General features: G+C 30.5%; 1 protein-coding gene across 3 annotated transcripts in view; it reads left to right on the top strand.

The window, feature by feature from the left end:
- The window catches only part of LOC143257485 (BTB/POZ domain-containing protein KCTD9), a 55,863-nt gene that overhangs the window by 19,102 nt on the left and 13,164 nt on the right, over positions 1–23,597 (top strand). For 2 of the 3 annotated variants that reach the window (XM_076516242.1, XM_076516241.1), the window contains 6 exons: positions 682–878; positions 9,952–10,019; positions 11,645–11,740; positions 13,109–13,258; positions 15,503–15,686; positions 16,879–17,012. In XM_076516242.1, the coding sequence (XP_076372357.1) occupies positions 682–878; positions 9,952–10,019; positions 11,645–11,740; positions 13,109–13,258; positions 15,503–15,686; positions 16,879–17,012 (829 nt within the window). The remainder of the gene's footprint in view (positions 1–681; positions 879–9,951; positions 10,020–11,644; positions 11,741–13,108; positions 13,259–15,502; positions 15,687–16,878; positions 17,013–23,597) is intronic. The other variant, XM_076516243.1, reaches the window with a different exon arrangement.

Below are 23,597 nucleotides of genomic sequence, written 5' to 3'. Positions count from 1 at the left end.
TGTTTTGGTAAAATGTGTTTGACATGATCTTTTTTTGACCAAATACCTTGAAAGAGTGGGTGCTGTTAAAGACATGAAATAGTTCATCACAAAAAAAATTAGTATATCATGAAAGTGTAGTGCGTATGGCTTTTAATGTACTCTGCCGTAAGCAATGGTAAAAGATTCTATGTTACTGTTATGCTTCAAAATTGTGCTGAAACATGACATCAGGTGATGGGAAATTGATATCATCTAGTTTGTAATGGTCCTCTTTGGAGTAAGGTGTCAATAGTTTTGAGGAATGTTGTGCATATGGAAAAATTAATTTGTGACACAAATCAATTTGTTGCTTAATGGTGACTTGTTCTTCTACATTTTGTAGTTTCTAATTTTTTAATCATTTACAAATAGGAGAATTAGCATTATTTTATGAATCTTTCTCTTAGTGTGTGTAAAGATCATTCACTTGGTTTTTAGTTTTATTAAATGTTTTGTTCTTAAGAGCAAGCATTAGAAACTATTCTTACTACTCTGTTTTGTGTTCTGTTGGTTTCTCTGTAACATAAAGACACTTATTGTTTGGCTTTTATGAGTTTTGTTGGGATTTACAATTTGACAACTACTGATTATCCCTGCTATCTCAAGAAATGTATTTGTAATGTATGTAGTCTGCAACATGATATTATCAATTTTTTGCAGAAGCACATTAGTAACCAAAGAACCAACTTCCATGTTGGCCAGAATGTTTTCAGCACCAGATGGGTCCTTCATGTCACCAAGTGCAGTTGACTCACAAGGGGCATTTCTGATTGACCGAAGTCCTGTGTACTTTGAACCTCTTTTGAATTACTTGAGACATGGCCAGCTAATCTTGGATAAAAATGTTAATCCTTCAGGTAATATCTACTTTTTATTATGTTTGGTAAAACTTTCTGAATTTTTAATATCCTTCTATTAAAGCTTTAAGGAAAAGAATATTATAGAAAATTCTGTGATCCAGTATTCGTATTTGCTGTTTTAAATTTATCATGAAATGCGTACATCTCAGTATTTCCTTTAATATCCAAGGAGAATCAAAGTAACTTTTTTATAAAATTGTCTTAAATAACACAAGCTTGCAGATTTAAACTTAATAAAAGCTTTGATTTTAATAATAGATTTTCCCTGATTCAGCTACATTTGGAAAATAACTCATTTTGTTATATCAAGTAAAGATGTTTTAAAATTTGGGAATTTAAAAAAACAAAAACTTGTCAAATTATTTCATTTACCACAATGAACAAAAATACAAACTGAAGGTAAAGGAAGAAGCTTGTCAAACAAATGTAGTTCCTCATTCATCCTGATTTTTGTTTGTGAAATCTGTCTTTTAGTCTCAAAACTATTTGATATTTCTGATTTCTGCTTGATACTTCCATATGTTTGTAGGTTTGTAGTTGTAATTGGCATATAGTTTTACCAATATAAGTGGTAATACAGATAATAGCCACCATGTACCTATTTATATGATTGTTGAATGTATGGTGGTAGGCAATAGGTCCTTAGATTGGAATAGATTTTGTACCTTGAATGGTTATTTAAATATTATTTGTAGTTGGACTTGGGGTTGGTGTTTTAATTATTCTTAAAATTTGTAATTTCAATATGAAACTTTGCTTACCTTAAAAAAAATCATTGATCTTATCAGGTATTTATGAACAGTCTGTGTTTTTTTGGGAGATTCAAATTTGTGAAAAAGAAGCTTGTATGTTAGAGCTTGAATAAAATGCATGTAAAAGTAACTATAGAAACCATTCAAATATAATAAAATGCATGTAAAAGTAACTATAGAAACCATTCAAATATAATAAAATGCATGTAAAAGTAACTATAGAAACCATTCAAATATAATAAAATGCATGTAAAAGTAACTATAGAAACCATTCAAATATAATAAAATGCATGTAAAAGTAACTATAGAAACCATTCAAATATAATAAAATGCATGTAAAAGTAACTATAGAAACCATTCAAATATAATAAAATGCATGTAAAAGTAACTATAGAAACCATTCAAATATTATTTGTGTGTTGTGGTAGGTTCAGTGCAGCACCGATTCAAATTAGGTGTTTGTGATGTCAAAATACAAACTCTGCAGTGTTATTACAAATTAGGAACTCAAAGTACTGATGTTGAGAAGCTGCAATATGAAGTTATCCTGTCTTTTTCTATTTTCTGAAGTACTGCTACATCTGCTGCATCAAACACAGTGGCTCTGCCCACCTCTTTCCATTTATGGAAACACTTCCTTGTGTACACCTGCTTGTATGTATGATATGTAAATAACCAACCAAAAGCCCAGAATGTCCTCCTAGTGGTTTTCTCAGCCATTTTGAAGTATTAGGGTGTCAATATTATTCCTTGGATACAAAATGTCAAGCTGGCAAGTCTTCAGTGAACCTGAAATTTCATATTTGTTTAAATGCAAATACAGCTTAGTTACTAAGCTTCATAAAGTACAGTGGAATTCTATGGTATTAATATAATAACTATTTCGTGTTGCACTCTCCACATGCAAACTTTGAGGCTTAGCAAGCAGCAGACAAACACAGTTTGCAACTAGAAGAAATAAATGTTTGCTGTACTTTATTTTCAGTTCTATAATTTAAGATGAATGAGCTTAAGAACTTATTTTAAATGGTAATAATGTATTATAACTGAAACATAACTGTATTTCACAAAATACTGACCCACTAAAATACTACCAAGACAAGTCACTTTGTAAAGACCAATTTTATATTCTTGGATACAGTAACAGGAGTGCACATGTGCTGCATCATCATAACTTCTACAATGTTAGTCAGCAGTAGCTGAAAGGTCAATATAGTAAAAATAATAAATGTATATAAATCTATAATGTAATGCTATTTAGAATAAACATCTGTGTTCTCAAGATGGTTGTTATTGGTATTAGAACTTTAAAATGAACTACAGGACATTTCAACCTTAAGTCATTTTCAGGTTGTTTGTTTTAACCTGAAGATGACCTAAGAATGTTGAAATGTTGTTCTGTACTTTATTTTAGTTAAAGCTCTAATACCCATACCAGTTGTCTTGAGAATACACTTAGTTTAAGTGGGTTTCTCATCATCACAAATTTGTGTGTTTGAGTTATAATTTGTATTCATTCTATAACAAGAACATAATTTATATTTGTTTTCTTATTTTTTGTTGTGGATGTGAGATCAATTAATCTACCACATTATCTATAAAGATAATAGATAAAATATAAAATTTTTCTTAAATATTTGATGATTATCTCAACATTATAAAGATTTTGCATGTTAGATAGTCAATATGCTAAAAAAGCATGAGAAAAATGGTACTTAAAAATATTTTAAAACTGTAAAAACCAAACAAACTGATATTTTGTGTATGAAAGCTCTGTATTATTTACTGATAATCTACAAACTTTTGGGAAAATATGGTTACTAATTTAAAAGTTATTGCATTAAAACTGTAACAAGTACAAAATGGTTACGAGATCAATCCCAGGGACTGAACCCATGCTAAAAGATTTAATGTTTCAGCTTTGATTTCTGTGCATTGCTAATTTAGCATTGTTTGTAAACAACATCCATATCAGTTTCATAGAATTTTGTAGGCATCCCAAAATAAAGGTTCATATTTACTAAGAATTTATCATACCTAAGAAATAGACTTATCCATGCTTTGTTTCTCATGTGACTTTCCTTTTCTATCAAGGGTTTTCCTTGTACTGCTGTATGGTCAGACTTATTATATCATGGCCAGTGAGTTTGACAGTGACTAACAACTCTTAGCTTTGAAATCAGTTAGAATGACTAAAAATGATTGTATTGTAATGTCTTGTCTGTCTACATCAACTTAAAGTATAAAATGATGTAAACAATACATTACAGTTGTCTGAGAAAGTAAAGTTCCAATAGGGGTGTCAGAGAATTGTGATACAAAGTTAATAATAATTAGGAACAAGTCACAAACCTGGAAATTTTAGCTAATTTTTCCTTGCACTTGGTAACTGTTTTATTACATTAGATCTACTTCAAAAGCTTCTAGAGCATCATTCTGCGAGATGTTGGATAAGGATATTTTGAGTATAGTAAGCTTCTTCCATGAAAATATTCAGGTGTCACAAAACCTTTTTTTAGTGCACATGCTAGTAAATATACTAAATATACTGTTACTCAACACATACAAGTACAAGAACTGTAGTTACTGAAATCAAACAGCAATTATTATAAAAACATTTAGATGAACTAAAAATATAGTTGTAAAAATATCACCAGTGCAAGAGCTTTTCTTTTTTTTGAACTGGTTAGTACTTTTACTGTTCACAAGTGTTTTGTGCTGTTTTTGCATTTACATAACTACTTCAATAGATAAAGGTGATTAACAAATCAAAATAACCAAACAGGTTTGAGCTCATTTGATATTTTCCATGTTTAATTTCATTGTATTTAAGACCTTGTAAATGAAAAGATGAAGAAATTAGTGTACTCTTAGCAGAAGAAAGATTACCACAAAATTTGTTTTATTTGTAAAAATTGTACTATTGGATAGGCTTAAAATTTAGGTAAGTATTTTAAAAAATGGAAACTGTAAGATGAAAAGCTTTATTATTTGTTTGATTTTTTAAAAATTGTTTCACAGCAAAGTTTCCTGTAATATACAACCTAAACAGTTATCAGTAACACCTCACTAGCCTAGTAGATTATCAGGTAGTTGTTAATTAATCAGCAGACTGATAATTATTAATATTTTGATATTTTCTCATATTATAGGCAGAAAAAATGACATTATCAATAATACCATAATGAAAACTTCTCAAAATACTCGAACAATTTCCTTCATCACAAATATTTATTGGAAATTAATATTAAATAAATCTATTTAAAACAAAGCAATCATCTAAGATATTTAAATGGAAAAAACACCAGTTGGTTTCACTGTTGTGTCATTAAAAGAAAACTTTGAAGAAAAAATTTGTCTTAGATGTATGAACACTTAAATTATTGCATCGTTAAGTAATTCATGTTTCTTATTTTGTTCACTGTTGCTTAAGTTTGGCTTTGAAACTGTGGCTCTGGTATTTTGGAGAAGTACTGTTTACTTTGTCTTTTAGTTTGGAAAATTGAGCACATAATTGTTCACAAAAGGTTCCACATTTAAATGCTTTGAATTTTTTAATACAGACATTAAACTGGCTTTAAACTATTTTGACCTTTATCTTGAGCAACTTCCATGTTATTAGGGGCTATTCTCTTCCTTTGTATTTGTAGGTCTTCCCACTGTGTTACTCAGAAATTCCTGTTAGCTTAGTCTTGTGAATTTTTCTGACCTCATCAGTCTTACGAAGATCTAGAGATGTGGTATATTCAGTTTTCAACTTTTTACTGAAAGTGACAAGACGATGAAGATGGCAATTAATTCTAAGAGAATTTGTCATGTCCAAATGATATTGTGATATATACTTAAAAAGTAGGCATATCCTGAACCATACCACCCATGGACAGCATGGGTAAAACATAAGGGGATAGCTGAACTTTCCTACCATACCTTGATTGAATAAATTTGTATGGTCTGCTTTTCAAAATAGGGTTTCATGATCATCCATTGCACTGTTGCAGGTGTAGTCCATCCATACTCTCCAATGCTCTCCCCCATTTCTTTCAGTGGATTGTGGGAGTTCTTACCACTTACAAGCCAGTGGGATGGTTGACCATGAAGGCATCCTGCTGAATGGGTTTTACACACATGGCTCTAACCATTCAGTCTAGAGTAGGGTGGTGGTGTTCTGCTAGAGTAGAAAGCATAACATCCTTTGGAGTTAATGGTATATACAACAGTGAGACATCTCTGTTTAGTTCATCTCTTCAATTGAGTGCTCTAATCCTATCCACACATGGATGTCGGTAGCCTATGACCTGTTTGTGGTTAAGTGGAACAATCAACACAAGTCCCCCTACAGATTTAGGGTTCACCACCTTTCACCTTCTATTATTTTTGTATCATAGATCATGGAGGATATATGTGGTTTGTTTCTATCTCTGTCCTGTTCATTCCCCCATTTTCTCTTGCAACAGTGGTATTATTGATCTTCGGACATTTTGGACTTAGCTCATGGTCACGAGAATTGATTGTATGCAGTAGACTTCCTTTGGCTATCAGATGCCACATTCCCAGGTCTTAGCTCAGTGCCACTCCTGTGTCATGCCATGGAGTATGTCATTTCCCCATGTCCACAATTTTGGGGCTTGAGGTGAAGAAAGTATGATCATCCTCCTACTTTTGCACAGATGTTAGTACCCAGCAAGGATTTTGGATGTAGTTGACTTACTGAGTATGGTCTACTATGGCCTAGCCATTTTCCACCATGGGCTACATCCTTTTTTACCCAGTTTTGTTCTTTGGGACTGAGTTATTTATCTGGTTGGAATCACTTTCTTGACTTATCCTTTCCAACTCAGATGTGCTGTCTTTCTTTTCTGCCTTGTTTGTTCATTACTGTTCACTGTGAGAAGATACCTGGCTCAGAAGTGGTACAGTGCCTTTCCTCAAATAATCTAATCTGTTTCTCTCATATAAAGAATTATCCTTTGGATGCTTTTAAGAAGTACATTTGTTCTTATTTTCAGTATGTTATTCTAACTAATCTTATGACGTAAGTACCATTTTGGAAGTAATAACTTTCCTAAATTGAAAATGTATTTTTGATAGGTACTTCCCTCCTCTCTTACTTTCCACCCTCCTCCCCACAATCTTCTGGTGCTTACATTTTATGCCAAACTTTGAAGTGGTGGTTAAGTAGTAATGCACAGAGGGAGTCACACATATCACATGTCTGTTTCTCTCCTATTGGTGGAAAGATAGCACATGTTGATTTGCATGAGAGGAACATTAGAATCTTTGACTCCAATAGGAGTGTGTGGAATGCTCAGGGCATGCATTATAAAGTTTGCATAAAGAGGACATCATAGAACATGGTAAGCTAATCTTGTGAGAAGAGGGAAGTAACTATTAGAAATACGTTTTTAGTTTAGGAAAAGAATAACATTTGACATTTTTTTGTGTGATATATTACCTATATTACTAATACTGTCTTGTTTCAGTGCTTCACACTTGACAGTATGTTTTAGTCCCCTGCTGGTACAGCAGAAAGTCTATGGATTTACAATGCTGAAATCAGGGGTTTGATTCCCCTCAATAAACTCAGCAGAAATACCCATTGTGGCTTTGCTATAAGAGAACACAAACATTGATCAACTAAATGGCAGCTGTCAAGAGAAATAAAATAAAAAAAAAGTTAACATTTGTCAATCTATTTTGTTATTAATTTATGTTACTTTGCATGTAGTGTTTTTGATAGAAGAAATTAAAACATATAAACAATATTTGTCTTCCTTTGTTGAATCATTAACAAAATATTTCTGCTAGAAATTAGAAATTCAGATTCTTGTTCACGTAAAAGATATAATGTTTACTGAAATCTTACCACGTTTCACAAAGATATAAATAGTATCGTATCAGACAATGTGTAATTATAATTAGGTCATGGTTTCACAATACAATACTCATGTTGTATTATACACCTTAAATTGCAAGCTAGATGTTGCTTATTTTCTTAGTGCTATCAATGTATCATTTGTAGTAAAAATTATTGCCATGCAAGTATTAGATAGATGCACTTAACAGCAGAGTTGAACAAGAAATTTGGAAATTAAATTAGAAGCATGACTGATTTTTAAGCAATCAGAAATAAGCAGATTTAACATGTTATGTATAAAATAATCTTTATCAAAACACAAAGCAAAAATAATTGTACTTGTATAGATGAGTAGACAACTACCTCTAATGAATAAGTAAATCAATGAGTGACTTTCCTTCTTTCATCAGATAGATGTATGTTGAACTACCAAATTTGGTAACTAGCTAAACTGAGCAAGAGTATATGCTTTGATCATTCAAGAAAGATTATATCCTTTCTCTTGCAAGGGTATCATCATTTGATTAGTTTTTCTCTTGCAGCAGTTTTTGTATGTTATGTACACACATTGTTCATTTGACCCACAAAGGATGTTGCAGTCATTTGCATTTGTAACATGAATGTACTGCATCATCCCATTAGATGAGAGTATGTATTATATGGTACAGAGAACAAAACACAAATGCTGGTAGAACATGACAACTTTAATGGTTCTCTGGACCAATGTTTTTGTAACAAAACTGAATAGAAACTAAGCCAAAAATTTTAAAATTCCTCTATTATTGAAAGTGGAAACAAAAACTGATATTCCTCTAGTTGACAAACTGTATGTACAAATACCCTTTTTACAGTGAATACATATACTTGTTCAGTATACTGTATTTTTAAGTTTTCTAAATATATTTGCATTGTTTTCTGTTTATGAAACTTTGGGCAAAAAATTCAGGAGTTAAACTCTACAACACGTTTTTTACTGAACTACTTGTAAAAATGATTGACACAATTGTGGGATGTCAGTATACATTTAGAAAACCTCATGGATAATGTTTTACATAGGTTTATTTTTCTATTGCAAAACCCATAGGGGAGAAATTGCCAAAGAATTTGATTTTAATAAAATTACTACTGGTGTGCTCTTTTTATGGTGTTAATGCAGAAGTAATAAAACTATATATGGCAGTACCTGCTTATTTTTATTAATCTTAATATTTTTTGGCAAAGAGATAACATTTAAAATCAAAATTTTAGTGATATTGGAATAGTAATACCATGTATTTTATATGCTGCTTGTTGCTCAATTACTTGTACATACATAATTCTAAATATGTTAATTTCAATCTTTTAAAATCTTAATCATCTACAGAAGTTGAGTAAGTTATAGAGATGATTATGAAATGCCACCTCAATGCTTAGTTATGCTCCATCAGCCTCTAGTTCTTGACAATAGCTCTTTTGCAGAGCATCCATTGAACGACTCCATCATAAAGTTGTAATGTCTTAGGCACACTGATACTCCACTAGCTTTCCATAAACCATCTAGAGTGTGAGGACAGGGCTTTCTAGTATTTGTTTCTGCAGTCTGAACATACAGAAATTGATAGATTCTTTGTCTGGCAATTTGAGTGGTATGTCTTTATGTGGAATGGCTGAAATACCTGTTTTATTCGATATACTTTTCAGGTATGCAAGAGCTGAGGAGATATTTTATGAAATGATTAGGCAGGAATCTTTCTTGATTGTGTTATGTACTGTTGCCCTAGGGCACATGAAAGGCTTTTGCTACTGACTTTGTTTGTTACAGAACCCCATTTCTTACTTACCATAGCTGCACTTCCACTTGTTGCAATTCTTTCTGGATGGTTGTGGTTCCTTAAGTTGATTTTATTCCTTTGTATTTCAATGACATTAATATGAGGAATATCCTTGTAGTTAAGTTATAAATTACAAATATGAACACATGTTTATGATCTGTGTCTCTTAATGTCATAAAGTACTGTTACATACCATTCCCAAAAGGCAATTTTCAGTTCTATCACACTACCTATAAAACACCAAATAATGTCAGTTTTCTTCTGAATTGTAACACCACTTTATTTAGTTGTCACATAGCTTGCTTAATTGCATATTCACAATTATTTTAATGTACTTAACCCTCTAGATATTTCCTCATTATAGTGTCATGAATCACTGTGCTAATTTTTCTTACTGTTAACATCCTCATGTATTGCCAAGAAGAACATTGAAATCTTAATGAGCATATCAGTAACTTCCAAATACGAGTTATTGTTCTGTACATTTTCCACAGTGAAGTTATATCTTAATTATGTTCTACACATGTTTTGAGTAAAGATATCACACACAATGTATAATTTTTTTCAGTGTATTGAAAAATTCAAATGTTTTTTCTACAGTTAATTGTTCAAAATTGTGCTAATGTATTTTCTTTTGTTCTTTATATAATCAGGTGTTTTGGAAGAAGCAAAGTTTTTTGGTATTGAATCTGTCACCCTAACCTTAGAAAACATAATTCAGGTAATGTATATAGTTATTCATATATATTTAATTTGCTTTGTAATTAGAATTTCTTTCCTAAGGGCACGTGTTTGTAATCAATTGTTATTAATAATCATGCCAAAAATTAGACTTAATTTATTGTTCATATCATAATGTGAAAAAGTTAAGAATGTTTATTTACACTTGCATGAAAAATGCATTATGTTCAAATGGAAACAACATTACAGATTCTGTACTGAGGCCACCTTAAAGCCTCATTATAGAAACCAAAATTTTTCCCTTTTCGTACAACAAGCAGTTGCAGTCCATTAAAGTTCTTGCTAATTATATCTGCTTTTGCCTAAATTTCTATGAAACACCAATTTGTTCAAAAACAATAATATCCAAATAAAGTAGAGATGTAAACTTTAAAATTAAAATTAAAGGTTAATTTATATAAAGGTTCTCTAAAACAGTTTGAAATTCAAAAATGAAAAGTAAAATTATTGGTTTAGTGATGCATTCTTTACAACAAATGCAGGCATACAACAAGAATCTTGTGTAACATGCAAGTCCCGTGATCAATCCCATTAAACTAGTTTTACATTTTGAAGATGGATTTGAGTATCTAACACATGACATAAAAGCTTTTTGTTACACTTTGTTACTCAATCTAACACCTGTTTAAAAGCTAATAATAAATAAAGCTTGCATACTCTTTTGTAAAGAGGTCATTACTGTGAAGTGAAAAAGATTGTTTGATTAATACAATGTGATCCTTGATAAGGTTTATAAGTTTGTTTCTTCAACCTAAAAATCAGAATAAAAATACAGGAAGGTATGAAAATATGAACACAAATTGATGTAATGAAAATTCTTCACTCTTCAATTGCTTTGTGTACAAAGTGTTTACAGATTATTGTAATGGTGGTAGCTTTTACTGCTAAACATCTGTATGTGATATTTCACATATTTGTAAATGTTGAAATAACTTAAGTATGCAGTAAAATATAAGCTTTGCAAGCATTTCACTTATTTTACATGAGAGGTTTTATACTTCTACAGCCTTTTTCAGGGTTTTGTAATGTTTCCCTAAAAGATTTTGCATTTCTGTTTAATATTATACTTGTTGAAAACTTAGTATATAAATGTTTGAAACTGCTTAATGTCTGTGTAGAGACAGCTGATATAGGTATTAAAAACTGTTTAAAACACAAGTAACATTTCAACATGTAGCTTGTTTTGTGTTTTAAATAAAGGTTTATGACACCCATATCAGCTGTGTCTACAATATAACTGAAATTTATTTTTGTAGTGCACATGGAGTAGTCATTTTGTAGTGGTTATATACCTGAAGTGTGAATCAGAAGGTTTATTGCTTACATTCCTTTGTAACTGTGCACACTTTGATGTCATAGATGCACTAAGGTTGATGATTAAATCAGTTATTTGGTTATGCACGATTTATCCATGGGTTTGGCAGTAAATTTGTGAACTCACCATCTTCCCTTCAGTCTATCAGTTCAAAATTAATTACAGCCCATGTATAACTTTACAAAAAAAAGTGTAAATATACTGGTACTAGTACTACTGTTATTACTGCTGCATATTTTAAATTTATATCTTGTTACACATGAATTGTAACTTATACTTTTGTTTTTTAGGAAGAACAAGGGCTAACTGACCATAGTGCACTCTCCAGGCGAGATGTTATTACATCTTTGGTTTCAACTTCTCATATCTCGGAATTAAGGTTTCAAGTAAGTATAAATATCCATTTAGATTTATCTTTCTTTGGGTTTTCTTATGTATCATAACTATATATTCTAATGATTTTTTGTTGTTGGTCATATTTTGTAGAAAGTGGCATATTTTTTTTTACAAAAAATTAATTCTTTGATTTTGGCTTTTAAATAAAGCAAAGAGAATACACAATTTTTGCACATAATGAAATTGAAGATTGATTAGATCAGGTGTATTAATTACATTACCTGAATTATGTATATTTAAGACAAGCCATTAAGACTCAAAATAGGCAGAAAATATTAGTGTTATTGGAGTTTTCAAATTTTTTGGAGTGATTAATTGAATATAAGTGAATGATTTGTAACCTGAAGGTAAAAAGGATGAGAGGACACAAGTACAAGATTTGATAAAGATGTATTATTTTAATAATGTAATTATTGAATGAGTTGTTGTATTTTAATAAGGTAATTATTGGCTTATTGAATGCGTTGTTGGAAGTATAGGAGAATTATTTTTTTAAAAACATGAAGGGTAATTTAAATATTCGCTTTCCTCATGGGTAGTTTCTGAGAGAGCCTCAAAGGGCAAGATGGTCTTTTGTTTGTATGTTTGATGCCATGATATGTAATTGTTGTAACATACGTATGATGTGGTGAAACTTTTAATATATATTTTTTTATTTCATTGTGTAAAAATCTACTGGTAGTATTAATTGTAAACTACCATAGAAGTATTAGATATAGTAAACAACAGCTAACACATGGCTTTATAATGATAAGAGAAGACAGGTTATTAAAGTTACCCCATATGTTCTAACACACACTCTCTAGTCCAGAGTATTTGATACTTCCAAAGCTGTGGGAGTTTGTAATAACCTTCTCTTGTCATGAAAACATAAACAGGATTATATGGCTGCAGAAGTGGTAAATGTTAGAGAAGCATTAGGATTTAAACTACAAATTCTGTAAAGTTTGTTATCCTTCAAAAGACTTGTAGTTGTATGACATTTATCTGGTATACACAATACTTAATATAACCAACAGAAAACTTATTTCCCATGGATGAATTATATGCATAGCCAAAGCTAAAATATGGATGTAGGGGAAAGTTAATATATGTTGTAAATTCTATGACATAACGCGCGTGCACACACACACACACACACACACACACACACACACACACACACACACACAGCATAATGCAGCAAATGGTTTAAAATAAATCATTACAGTACAGATACAAGAGTTTGTTATCTGACATTAATATGTACTCATTTTCTTGTGAAGAATATTGAAATATTATTGTTTATGGTTTCTTTGTGCTTAACTATCCTGTAATATTGTTGTATGGGAGTATTATTATTTTCATGTATGTTTCAGGGAGTTAATTTGGAAGGTGCAGACTTATCAAAGTTAGACCTACGACATATTAACTTTAAATATGCCAATCTTCGAAATTCTACACTGAAGTGGGCAAACCTGAGCTACTGCTGTTTGGAGAGAGCTGACCTTTCTCATGCAAATCTTGAGGTAACTTGTATCTGTTTCAAATCTGTATATTGAATGAATTTTAATAGAATTTAATTAATTTTATAACTTGAAGTTACTTCATCTTATTTGGAAATGACAAATGTTGAATCTTCCACATTAAATTAACTCCTTTCGCTCTCTTTCTCTATGATGATGGTGTACCAAAACCATTATTTTTACATCATGGTAGGTGGATATGGTTTTCACCGAAAATTTAGGCTATTTTTTTCTCATAGTCAAACAAATATAATAAACTATAAAATAATAATCCAACTATTTTTAGATACCATTCACTAAACATTTAAATTTTCATATCGGTAATCTTTTCAATAATTCAGGCATCTTTCTCAACATTTGTTTAAGGAATGATGTACTATACTGAAAAAGCTTTAGATAATAAAATATCTCAACCTGTTGCACTCTTTGCATTTGTTTACCCCTTTTTTGGTAAGAGTGACTTAATTTTTAATTAAATCCCTCGCAAAAGGTAGGTGAAAATGCATATTTTCTCAACCTTTTACAGAATTACATTTAGCATTTAATTACACTACTTTGTCATCAATGTATATAAATAAACTTGACACGGATACAGTTAATATACAAAATTTTAATATTATACAAGTTTTAAGAAAACTTAAGTTTAAAACTGCACTTATAATCAATAGAAGGGCAAAGTTACAATCTATCAAATGATGTATACAACCACTTTGTTTTCCATACAAAATACTGACAGTTTTATCTTCAGTTTTAAAGTTTATCTCATAATTATTAGACTGAGTAGCTAAGAAAATTAACTTAAGTCCCTCTTGTCTTAGTTAGAAAGCCAGTTATAATGGTTTTAGGACATTACTTGCTTTGTGTGTTATTATTCTGTTCTTAGTTGTATTAGTTAAATACAACTGTTTTTTCTAATAATTACAAATTTTACTATTCATATCTCAGAAGAAATATATAAAGTGAACATTTGGTAAAAATTTTTTTTTTCTTGGAAGGGACTGCATGTGAAAAGTGTTAGGATTGCGTTCTTTAGTCATATGTATCTCATTGCATCAAAATGATCCAATGTACAGAGTTCAAACTTTTCACAGGATTTACTGACATAAAATGTGTTTTTATATATTTAGTGACAAAAGTGTTTCAAGAACTCCAGTTTCTCAGTACTACATTTAAAAATTACATCAGTAAAGGTATAATCAAACCTTAACATAGTCCTAGTGAAAGTTGTGTTCATGTGAAGAAAGTTTTTCGATTTAAAATTATTTTATATTGAATAGAAATGGTTGTTACATGTACCAAAGTTATTTTTTATAATTGCCTAACTCTTGAATAACCAGAGTGAAATTTTTTATGGATATTTGTTCCTGGTGCCATTTAATAGATAGTGCAAGAGTTTTGGTTACGTATATAGATCCAATGTTCATTATAGTAAGATGAAATTTGAAAAAGTTTCAGACAAAGAAAATTATTTTTAATATTAACATGAAAATCACTTTGTAATCTGAGCAGTCAATACTCTGATTTCATATATTCATAGTAAGAATATAGTTAATTAAAAAATTTGATTTTTTTGTGTAGAAAAGACTTGTAATGTTTACTAAAACATGGCAAATTTTGTGAAGATTTGAAAGATACATTAAGTTATTGTATGGAAACTCTGGTCACTTTGTAGTTACAAGCTCAGTTCCGTGAACTGACCCTGTATGGAAAGAGCTGATGTGAAAATTATTGTGTTTTATGTACCCTTTCTTTCACAATTTTCTTCAGACAGAAAGGCAAATACTCCAGAGCTAGGACTCTGTTTTTACTTGTGCTCATTATTTTCTATATTTTAAAGTATTTAAATCTCAATTTTAATAAACCAACCAAACTTTCTAAGTCATCTTGAATCTTTCATTTTGTTTATTAGTTTTTGACAGGCATTGGGTTTGAAGCAGAAAATACCTTCAAGTTGCATTTAATTGTTTTTCCTTTGTAAATATGCAAATTATTGTGATTACAGATTTTTTTTTTTTTTTTACAAACAGAACCAAGTTCAAATAGCATCTTTTGGCCACCAAGGAACACTATCAGTTTTAAAGTACTTGTGTGATAATGTCTTTAATATGGACTATAAAAATGTGTTACTACTTTATAAATTATTTTTTGAGTTGTCTACAGTTTTCCTTTTCTGGATTTAAAGTGTGAACGTAAAAGTAAAATAACTGAAAAAAAAACCTTCTAGAAACATTGTATTTCTTTCACCAGGGGGCAGTTCTTTTGGGGGTAAAGATGTTATGTGCAAACCTCGAGGGGGCAATTCTTCAAGGTTGTAACATGGAAGATCCTGCTGGTTGTAGAGCTAATATGGAAGGTAAGGACTTGCTGGTTGTAGGGCTAATGTGGAAGATAATGACAGAAGTCCATTTTCCATCTCTTGACTGTTTGGCTGGTATGGTTGCATCTTTTTGACAAATTATATTACAGAAAATGTGAAATAGAAATTTTAAAATTGGTACTAATTATGTATGCTAGAGAAAGTGGTATATGTAAGTTATTTTAATCATACAGTAATGAATAGTACTTATGAATGCATACATTATATTTGTATACACCATATTGGCCATCTAATTTGAGAAATTTGACAGGACAGTTTTTAATCTGTAAATTTAATCTAAGAATGAAAGTTTGAGTATGTTGTAATATACTGTATTCATCCCGTCTCATAGGATATCTTTTTATGTGCATGTCATGAGGCATTTAGTGAGTTATATTCAAATTTATTAAACTACATCTTTTTATGTTATACCAATAAGTATAGCACAAAAACATAGCTAATTTATACTTTAATAGTAAATTTGAAGTTTAGTTTTATAAGGTAACATTTAATGTAATTCAATAGCATAATGTGAGCTGAAATTTTGCCAGTTAGACTGATTTTGCAGTAAAAGAGTTAATAGATAGTGATTTCACTCTACATCTCTTAAGTTTTGTATATTAATAATGTTTAATAAACTGTAATAATAATTTATGCTAAAAGCTTCAAAGTACAAGAATTTGGAGCTATTCAGAATATCACTATACTTCCAGATTAGCCAGTTTTTATTCTGTTATTTATGACTGTTCCTTTCACTTATCATGACTTACTAAGACGAGCATTGATATTATTTTATACACACATTCCTATAGAAACATATTTCATTGCACATTCTTCTGCAAAAGAAACTTACTAACTTTTGTAAGTTAGTATGAAAAGTATTTTCTAATATTGCCAAGCAAGTCAAGAGACTGCCTCCAGTAGTATTAACCTTATTAGAACTCAGAAGCCATCTTGATCTAAGAACAGTTACCTGGTGACTTTCAGATGAAATTCACAAATATTTTAGTGACTTCTGAGGAGGTTTGCTAAAGTCACCTTTATTGTAATTCATAAGTTTGGACTGCAAAGTTAACAGAATTTTATAAAACAAAATTGTACTTACGGTTCATTGACACAGAAATTAATTTTTATTGAGTGTGTGAAGGTATATAATGTTCATTAATTGAAATGTGCGTTTCCAACAAACAAGTTTGTTTTAGTGATATAAATAATATTCCCAATCTAAAGATTAAAATTATTCAACTGGAAACTGTTATTCTTGAAGGAGTTAATCTTAAAGGAGCAAACCTTGAGGGAAGCCAAATGGCTGGTGTAAACTTAAGAGTTGCTACATTGAAGAATGCCAATCTTCAGAATTGTGATCTCCGTGGAGCTGTCCTGGCAGGAGCTGATCTTGAGGTATGAAAGTTTTCCAACATACATTTACACTTAATTAATTTCTGATTTCATTGCAAGATTTGAAATAATGTTAAAATTTGTTTTTGTAATAAATGTGAAGTGGATGAATCATTTTATACAAAGAAAATTTATTGAGATATAGACTAGTCATGTTTCAATATAATAAAAATGAAAAGTAAGTTGTATATTTACAAGATTTTTAGGCTTAAAAACACAATGTGAAGCTAAGAAAAATAATGTCTGTTTGAGATGTGAGGAAAATTATTTTGATATGCTTCATTATAATTTAATGCATTCTTATGTCATCCTTACATGTTAACTGTCAAATGTTGGAAAGATCTGTTGTTCAGTGACTTTAAGTTCATGACTTTGAGACATACTGTTTGTTGGTTTGTTTAAAACCCAGTTGTATACTTTTAATATAAAGTTTTGTAATTGTAATGAATCCTTTTATTAAAGACTTGCTATGTGTTGGCTTAGGTTTGTAAGCCCAGTTGTATACTTTTAATATAAAGTTTTGTAATTGTAATAAATATTCTTTTATTAAAGACTTGTTATGTGTTGACTTAGGTTTATAAGCCCAGTTGTATACTTTTATTACTATGAAAAGTTTTATAATTATAGTAAATATTTCACTTTTCAACTTATTTGCTGGTAAGTAGAAAATAATATTGATTTTTGTTTAAATTATGGTTGCTGTTTCCCTAATATGTAACTGAAAAGTGCTAATAAAAAGTGCAAAATGTGAAACTGCAAACTGTATCTCCACATAGTCTTAATAACTTTTCATGCCACATTTGATAAAGATCTATCCACAGATAGGTAAATAGTAGTGAAAATGCCCATAAAACTGCAAAACTAAACGTGTGTATTTCTCTGTGGACCCAGTGAACCTGCATACCAATCTTGATGAAAATATATCATCAGAAGTTGAGGTAGTGGTAAAAAACTCAAAAACTGCAAAATGTAAAACTGAAAATTTGTATGTATCTTGCCATGCATCCAGTGAACCTCCATACCAAATTTCATGAAGATCCATCTACAAATGGTGAATTTGTGGTAAAAAATGCAAAATCACCAATTAAAACTGCAAAATATTAAAACTGAAAATTTTTATCTCCTCAAGGATCCAATGAATCTTCATACTAATTTGGGTGAAGATCCATACACACCCTGTGAAGTAGTTTCATGGACATACAATAGACTACTGTGGGAAAGTGTATTTTATAATAGTGTTTGTTTATTAGTTTATCTGCTTTTTTTTCTCTTTCTGTTAGTTTCTCACCTGGTATAAATGTAGATTGGGTTCTTGATACTTTCAGACAACCACACATACCCAGTAGAAATTTTTCATTTACAAGTTTAAGGTTAAAATTAAAAATGTCACTGAATAGTTAAGAGCTAACTGCTATCATTCATTCATATTTGGATAGCAACTCATTATAGTGGTAAAAGTATAATTTATAGATGTGGTTATTGTCATGGTTAGTAGCTTATATAACCACCTAAGCATAATTTTTAATTATTAACTTCATTTTGTTTTTAGAACTGTATACCAATTAATAACAAGCTTTATTATATATTTATTTTGCTAATTTGCCATCTTCTAAAAAGTTCCACAAAAGACTTTCTATCTAAATAGTTACTGGGATTTGATCCTGGATCTTCTCAATGGGAGATCTAGTGCATTATCCACTCTACTAAATTTTCCCCCAGTATATCAAAAATCAACTAACCATTTGAATATTTTTAAGAGGAGTATTAAGGTTTTTCTGATTGTAGTGCTTTTAACTGAGTATGTTATGTGTTAGGTTGATGAATAAGAATTATTTCAGCTTTCCTTTTTCCATTTATATCATTCCAATTAATCAATTTTTTGTTTTGTTTTTTTCTCTCTGTCTCTGACATGAAATGCTGCCTGTAGTGTGTAGCCATATTATAAATGTATTACCAATATATCTGAGCCAAATCTTGGGGTGTAAAATAAATGTTTTGGGGATGTTAGCTTTAAACAGATCTAAGTGTAAGTTACTGAGTACTAGTGAGAGGGTTGAGGACACAACTCACCATTTTTCTTGGTAATTTTTACCTTAATATAAAGAAATCATCAGTGTACAGTGAAATGAAGTTTTAAAATAGGAAGTACAATTAATAATACCACATTTTCTCTCTGCACTGATGAGAAAGTTTTAAGTTACTTAACAGATGAAACTGTGCATGTTCATGTCTGTCTTGTAGTTTTAGTGCTGTACTTTATGCCCATTGACTTTTCTCTTAGAGCTAATATGAACAGCAAGCAGTGTGTCATGTTTCACACCAGATTGAAGCTTTTGGAATTGTTATTCTTACTGGAAACACAGTATATGACAAAGAGAAATTGGCTAGAAATTGTGTTAGTATGCTATAATGTCACACAAGCTACCAATTAATGGATAATGCCTACTGACAAAGGCATTATATACTATTATAATAATTAATAAATTTGCCTTTTATAATTGATGCAATTGTGCAAGTAGATAGAACGTGATTTTTAAATAGGAAGTACTAACTCTGAATGTGGATTTCATCATCTATAGGAAAAGTTGTGATATTTAAAAGAAACTACTGTATTTTATAAAAATTATTACAAATATCCCCTGATATTTTAACAGTTATTTCACTTAATGTGTAAACTTCTGTCTAGTAAAAATTCACTTCAGAATTGGCTTTGTATTATTTTGTAGTTATTTTGTAAGTGTATTGTTTATGTACCAGTAACTCTGTGATAAGCTGTGATATGATAGGACAGTTTTGTAAAGTCACTAGCATGCTGTTGATGAACAAGTTTCTTCAAAGATATCTTGAATCAAAGTATGTGTTCATATGTACAGAACAACTTTGAAGTCACACATTTTAAGTTAGACAGTGCCCCATATACTTTTTGCCATGATCAGCATAGCACTGATAAAATTTTCTTTTAGTATCTTTCAAAGTTGGTAAGTAATTCAATGTTGCAGATGAACATCTGTATAAAAGTTTGTAACAGTAAGAGTTGGAGTGTGTCAATATTACCTTACTGTATATTTGGCTTCAAGAAAGTACCACAAAAACATAGAATTTACACATTTATTTATTTTTTAATTTTCATAATTCTCTATTTGTATGGTTGTGAAACATGTGCCCTTCTTTTGTTGTTAGCACTCTCCCACATTATAATTGCAGAATTGGAACAATATATTAAATATGTGGACATCACATTCCAATTTTTTATTAAACAGACTATATTTTCAGCTTTCAAAGGGTATCTGAATTTTGTCTTGAGTCTGTTTTGTACATAAATGGCTTTCACAATCAACACTTGTTGTAGAAAAAGTTTTAACGGGTTAGCCTCATTGCTTGAATAACCCTTTTACATGAATGTTATATTCTTGAGGTTTTATGTGTGTATTTCAGTATGTCTTTTAAGGACATTTATTTTGTTAAACACATTTTGTTCGTCATTTGTTTTAAACACGGGCATCACTTCAGTTTCAATGTCCTTCCAAACATCATTTGAAATTTTGATAGGTTTGTCTAGAGAAACCTACAGATAAAATACAAAATGTTACCAAAAATTACTTTTGGTGTTAGTTTAGGAGGTTCTAGAGAATATTCAAATAGAATAAGAGAACTGTAAAATGAAAGTAATTACAAGTTAACCCTATCATGAAATTCACATTTCATGGAAACCCCTTATTTAAAAAATTATTATTCTTTTGTATACAACTTACTTTCATGTTTACTAAAAGATTGCCAATGTTTTTGAATATTATGCATAATAAGTTCAGAATTATAGTGATTAATTCTTCTATGTGGGCTCAGTCCACTGTGTGAGCAACACTGCTTATTGACTAAGATACACTTTTAGGCTTACAGGTGGGTAAAGACTGTAAATTGTAAAACCAGTCTAAAACAAAGGACAATTACTGAAAAATTGCTTAAGTAAAACAAAAGAATGGGGAGGAAAATAATCATGACTGTAAACTATTAAAAAACAGTGATAGTTGAGGATACTGTTGATTGTTACCATCAATGCATTTCTATCAGGATGTTCATAACCTCAGTGTGTCAAAAGTTAGATGTATGGTCACATTTCTAGTTGTAGTTTCTTTTCTTTTAAATCTCAGTGCAAACGTGTTTAAAAGTAGCCATTTTGACAGTATGCAGTGAGTAGGCACACCAGTTAATATTTAGTGTATTGTTGATGTTACTTTTGAATCTGATGTGTGTAAATTAAAATACAAGGACCTCTGGATTTTTATTAGAAGATAAAAAGGCAAAAGGATTTTAGTGGGAATTTGTTAGACCACCAGTTATTGGCAATTTCAGGCATGTAGATTGGGAAATTCTAGATTCTAACCATGAGTAGAAAGGTTTTTGGAAACTGTTCAAGATAGCTTTCTTCACCAGTTCGTCAAGAAACCTACTAGAAACAATTTTATTTTAGATTTATTGTTAACTTCAAATATAGAAATGATTGAGAGGGTGGAAATTGGAAAACATCTGGGTATAAGTGATCATTGCTGTATTAGGTTCAATGTTTTGCTGCAATTAATAACTTTTGATTACAAATTTCAAGAAAATCAATAAGGGATGCAACAAGAATTGTGTTATGAATTGGACAACTGAGTTACACTGATCAGATGTAGAAATTTTTTTAAAGGTAATTTTTAAATATTCGAGGTAAACATTATAGAAAAAGGTAGCTGTAAGTAAAAAAAAAAGTGAAGGAAGTGAAATAAAAAATAGCATCACAAATATAAAAAAAAATTTAAACTGAGTGGTATTATGGGAAATTGAGAAGATTACAGAAGATCGAGAAAGTGTGAAAAACTGGGAATTGGAATATCAAAAAGGTTGTATAAGAGGAAAAATTGTCTGGAAATGTAAAACTTAACAGTAAGGATTTCTTTAAATACATTAAGGGTAAACATTAAATTAGAAATGGGGTAGGGGCCTTGAGGAATGATGAAGGAAGGCTTGTATCTGATGGTTACAATATGGCTGGATCATTAACTTTTGCTTTTTTCTTTGATTTTTACTAATGAAGATTTAACTAATATTCCACATCTTGAACAATTAATAGATAGAAATAAGATCCAACAAGATGGGTGCATTATTGGTGAGCTGAATGAAAGAAAATTGAGAGGTTTGAAGAACAATAAGGATCCTAAACCAAATATTTCCATGAGGGTTTTTAATGATTTTAAGGATGGGATGTGTGAACCACTTGCTGCTGCTTTTGTCAATTCTTGAATCATGGACAAGTACCAATGATTTATAAATTACCTAATATCACTCCTATCTTCAAGAGAGGTAATAGAAGTTGTCCCATTAATTAGACCTATTAGTCTTACATCAGTTGTGGGAAAAGTTTTGGAAAGTGTGATAAAAGATACCTTGCAAAGTCATTCAAAAAAGTTTGGAATTTATTGGATAGTCAACATGGTTTTATTAAGGGAAAATCTTGCTTTACAAATCTTTTGACATCCTTTGAAAAGGTTACTGCTTGTATAGATGAGGGTGAGAGTGTAATTTGTTGTGTTTGGATATTCAGAAAGTATTTGATGAGGTGCCACATAAAAGTCTTGTTAAAAGTATTCTCTATTGTGGGGAGGATAAGTTAGCAAATTGGATAGAAGAGTGGCTGGGTGGAAGAAAGTAGGGGTTTACAAATGGAGTTCAGTCAAACTGGATTAATGTCACAAATGGGATACCTCAGGGCTTGGTCTTAGGTGTTGCTAGCTGTGAAGAAAATGCTGCTGATTTACAAAAAAGATTTAGATCATTTATTTAATGGAGCAAATGAATAACAGATGTATTTTAATTATAATAAATATAAGATAATCATATGGGTTATCATAATATGTATTAATTATAATTTGGATGGGAATAACCTTAACAGTGTTGTGAAAGAAAGGGATCTTGGTGTAATAGTTGACCAATCTAGTCATGCAAGCAATGTGCTGCTGTTAGTGATAGGGCAAATAGAATTTTAGATTGTATCTACATAAATACTGAATACAAATCTAAAAAGTTGTAATTGCATTGTATAGGTCACTGGTTAGGTAACATTTAGAATATTGTTGGACTGTACCATAGGAAAAACATTGAAGTGTTGGAAATGACTCAAAGAAGGGTTATTAAAATGGTGCCAGAGATGGAGTGGTTGTCATACAAGGAGAAGTTGAAATATCTGAAATTGTTTTCTCTTGAGTTATAGTGAATCTGTTTGAGGTGCTTAAGATAGTAAAGGGAATTGATCGTGTTGGTACATTTTTTATTTTCCATATTTAATAGTGAGGATATTAGGATAAAGGAACACGTGATTTTGGCAGGGTAGAAGTCATCTTCAGTTAAGACAGTTTTATTTTTTTAACAGACAGTTAGCCAATGGAATAGGTTACCTTCAGATGTTGAGGCAATAAATTTAAGTTAGCTTAACAGAAAGCTTGATAAGTATATGAATAAGATTTTTTTTAAAAATTGTTTATTAATAGTTTTAGTTTAGTTTAGACAATGAAGAAGCCAAGGTGAACCAATAGGTCCCATGTTCTTCCAAAAGGT

Source organism: Tachypleus tridentatus, chromosome 7 (assembly GCF_004210375.1).
Source record: "Tachypleus tridentatus isolate NWPU-2018 chromosome 7, ASM421037v1, whole genome shotgun sequence".
Lineage (NCBI taxonomy): Eukaryota > Metazoa > Arthropoda > Merostomata > Xiphosura > Limulidae > Tachypleus > Tachypleus tridentatus.
The sequence above is the reverse complement of the archived record's forward strand: the minus strand, read 5'-3'. Positions and strand labels throughout refer to the sequence as shown.